We start from the raw sequence: 2,708 nt of genomic DNA, 5'->3' as shown, positions 1-2,708 counted from the left end.
ACTTCCATATACTAGATTCTTGCTGTTATGTGTAGGTAGCAGTCTGTCACTTGGGATTAAAAATGTGTTTGAGGGTCAGTGTCATAATTGGTTCTTTAATTCAGAACCCCCTGGGGCAGGTATTGCATATCAAATATGTTTAGCTGCAGTTTTGTTTGCTGGAACAGTAAGTATGAGTCACACAGAAGCCAAAGCAACAATGCTGAAGTAGCGAACTTGTTTCAAACAAGGCATTGACAACCTGAGGATTGTTCTTACAAGGTAGATCAGATTTCTTTTTCCAAGCATGCTGCAGTGTATTTTTGGTGCTGAAAAATTATAAATTGAATCAAATGCCACCTTTTGGTACTGGCAGGCATATTCAAATTTCTTCGAGATGAAAAACAATTCTGGTTTGCAATTTTTATTTGTGTCAAGGGACAGCCTTTAAGCCATAAAACACTATTTACTTCTGTGCTCAAGTGAATTAATGTTAAATAATGTATAGGCATATATGTACTTCGAGAATTTTAGTTTTACCTGACTCAGCCTGGTTCTTTTAATTTTTCCTAACATTGAGAATTCTGGGTGACAAAGCATCCTTGCTTATAAATGTGCAGAGACTATTTTCTCCTGCTTGCCCCCAGTTACTCCAGAAAGGCCAAAGGGGAAAAATGGAGCAGAACAGTGACTCATCACAGGAAGCCTGCTTGGGGCAAGAGCTCAAATTATGCAAGAACAATGACAGTGCTATTTGTTCTCATGTTGCAGTTCAAGTTTGTGCTTTGAACTAGAGAAAGGCCATTTGGAAGGAGAATGCTTTTTAGTGAATATATAGGACCAACATGTCCACCAACTCTTACGTGTTGACCAACTCGCATGGTGATTCTGTAGTTGTCAGGTCCAGTGGAAAAAGAGTTTGATCAAATGTAGGAACACTGGATGAAAAAAACAGAGCCTGCTTATTTGGTTACCTATAAAGGCAGGTGGTACTTCTACCTAAATGTGATCCAGCATTGTTATAAATTAACAGTTCTTGTTTAGATTGGCAATTTAGGCTATAGCTTGAGTCTGCAAACCAACTGTTTAAAAAATGGTATTGTGGCATTTCATGTTTATTTTCTGTCTGTGACTCCATATCAAATGTCTTCCTTTTACAAGTAGGAGGTTCATGTTCCCTTCCAGAGATTCCCTTCAGATGAGCCTAATTCTCATCTTTCACAGCTGTTTTTCTAGAGTAACTCCATTAATGTAAATGGATACAGAAGTATAATGAAGACAGATGCTCCTATTCCACCCTTCTCCCTCCTATTCCTTGCTGCTGTTGCTACCCTGTGCAGTGTATACTACTGTGGTGGGAGCATGACCTTTTAGAATAGTCATGTTAATTTTTTGGCTTTTTTTGGAAGCTGACAAGATTTTGCTGACATGCAAATGATAAGAAGAAGAAATGACATGTTTCAAAAGTCTCTGCTAAATCTGAATAGTTTCTTAAGAGAAAAAAGGTTGATTCTGTCTCTACACTTCTTATTTTCTGTTAAATCTGATAGGCTTGCTAAAAACAATTGAGCTTTTAAAGCTGATTATTAAAGATTATTGGTTATATTTCCAATAACGTTAGGTAACCTAAATATAGGGCTGTGGGATCCTCCTGAAGTGAATTATCTTGTAAACATTTTTTTAATGTTGGTCTGAAAATTAATGATTCAGTCTTTCATAGTAAGGGATGGGACAGGGAGTTTTTTTTGTTTGGGTTTTTTTTTTAATGTAGCATTTTTGATGTATGATAATTTTTAATGCAGAGATTCTGTGGAAGTGCAGAGTGATCAGTTCAGAATTATAATACTGAAAACAACCATGGAAGTAGTAGAAGTCCAGTTGAAGTGGTAACTTTTGAGATTATTAAATTTACTCTTTTATTAAAGCAGCTGAAAAGGATGGGGGACTGAGGATTCTCTCCTTTTTGTTTTTTTTCTTTGTGTCCATGCAAGTGCTCCTTTCCATCAGTGGATTGGTGTTGGCAATGCAGTCAAACTTCAGTTTTCTATGCAACACCTATGAATGCATTTGTATAGGATGGTTTTGGCAGTTTTGTTTTTGTGTGGCTTTTAAACATGTTTGTTCACACTTTTCTTCACTTTTCCTTCCCCCACCCCTCCAAAAATAATTAAAGTGTGCTTGCAGACACAAAAAAAAACCAAGATGGTGCTTAAACTCGACACCTTTCCATGCTGAGCTCCATGCATGCCCAGAAGAGACAGTGTGTTACTTCAAGCCAGCTTGCCTGACTTCTGTAAAGATCAGGTACGTTAGTGGGCACTTTAGTGGGGCTTTTTTGGCACTATTACCTAATAGCTGATTGAATTGTCTGATTCAAAAAGCCTTGCTGAAGCGCCCAGTCTTAAGAGAGACTGCAGAGCCGGATCGAAGTAACGGGCTGCTTCTTATGGTAAAGCGTGTTTTAACATCTGCAAGCAGCGAAATAAATAATCCTGATCCTCATGTTTTGACGTATCAAATTACTTCTTATATACAAGGAAAGGTCTCCTAGGCCTGTAATCTCAGTGTCATATATGACAAATCTCTTCTTCCTCATCCATTGTCCTAGGTATGTCCTTTTGCTACTTCCTCATCCTATGTGATTTATCCCTGCCTATGCCTCCTCCCTCCCTCAATTTGAAACTTTTTTTTACTCTGAATGAGGCAGACCATTACAGGTATCTTTTTTT

General features: G+C 37.8%; 1 protein-coding gene across 2 annotated transcripts in view; it reads left to right on the top strand.

Moving 5' to 3' along the window:
- Nucleotides 1-2,151: 2,151 nt before the first annotated feature.
- Nucleotides 2,152-2,708, top strand: part of NSF (N-ethylmaleimide sensitive factor, vesicle fusing ATPase) — a 106,701-nt gene continuing 106,144 nt past the window's right edge. For both annotated transcript variants that reach the window (XM_006017664.3, XM_006017663.3), the window contains exon 1: nt 2,152-2,283. In XM_006017664.3, coding sequence (XP_006017726.2) covers nt 2,224-2,283 — 60 coding nt within the window. In that variant the 5' untranslated portion in view covers nt 2,152-2,223. The remainder of the gene's footprint in view (nt 2,284-2,708) is intronic.

The sequence above is a fragment of the Alligator sinensis genome, unplaced genomic scaffold (assembly GCF_000455745.1).
Source record: "Alligator sinensis unplaced genomic scaffold, ASM45574v1 scaffold755_2, whole genome shotgun sequence".
NCBI lineage: Eukaryota > Metazoa > Chordata > Crocodylia > Alligatoridae > Alligator > Alligator sinensis.
The sequence above is the reverse complement of the archived record's forward strand: the minus strand, read 5'-3'. Positions and strand labels throughout refer to the sequence as shown.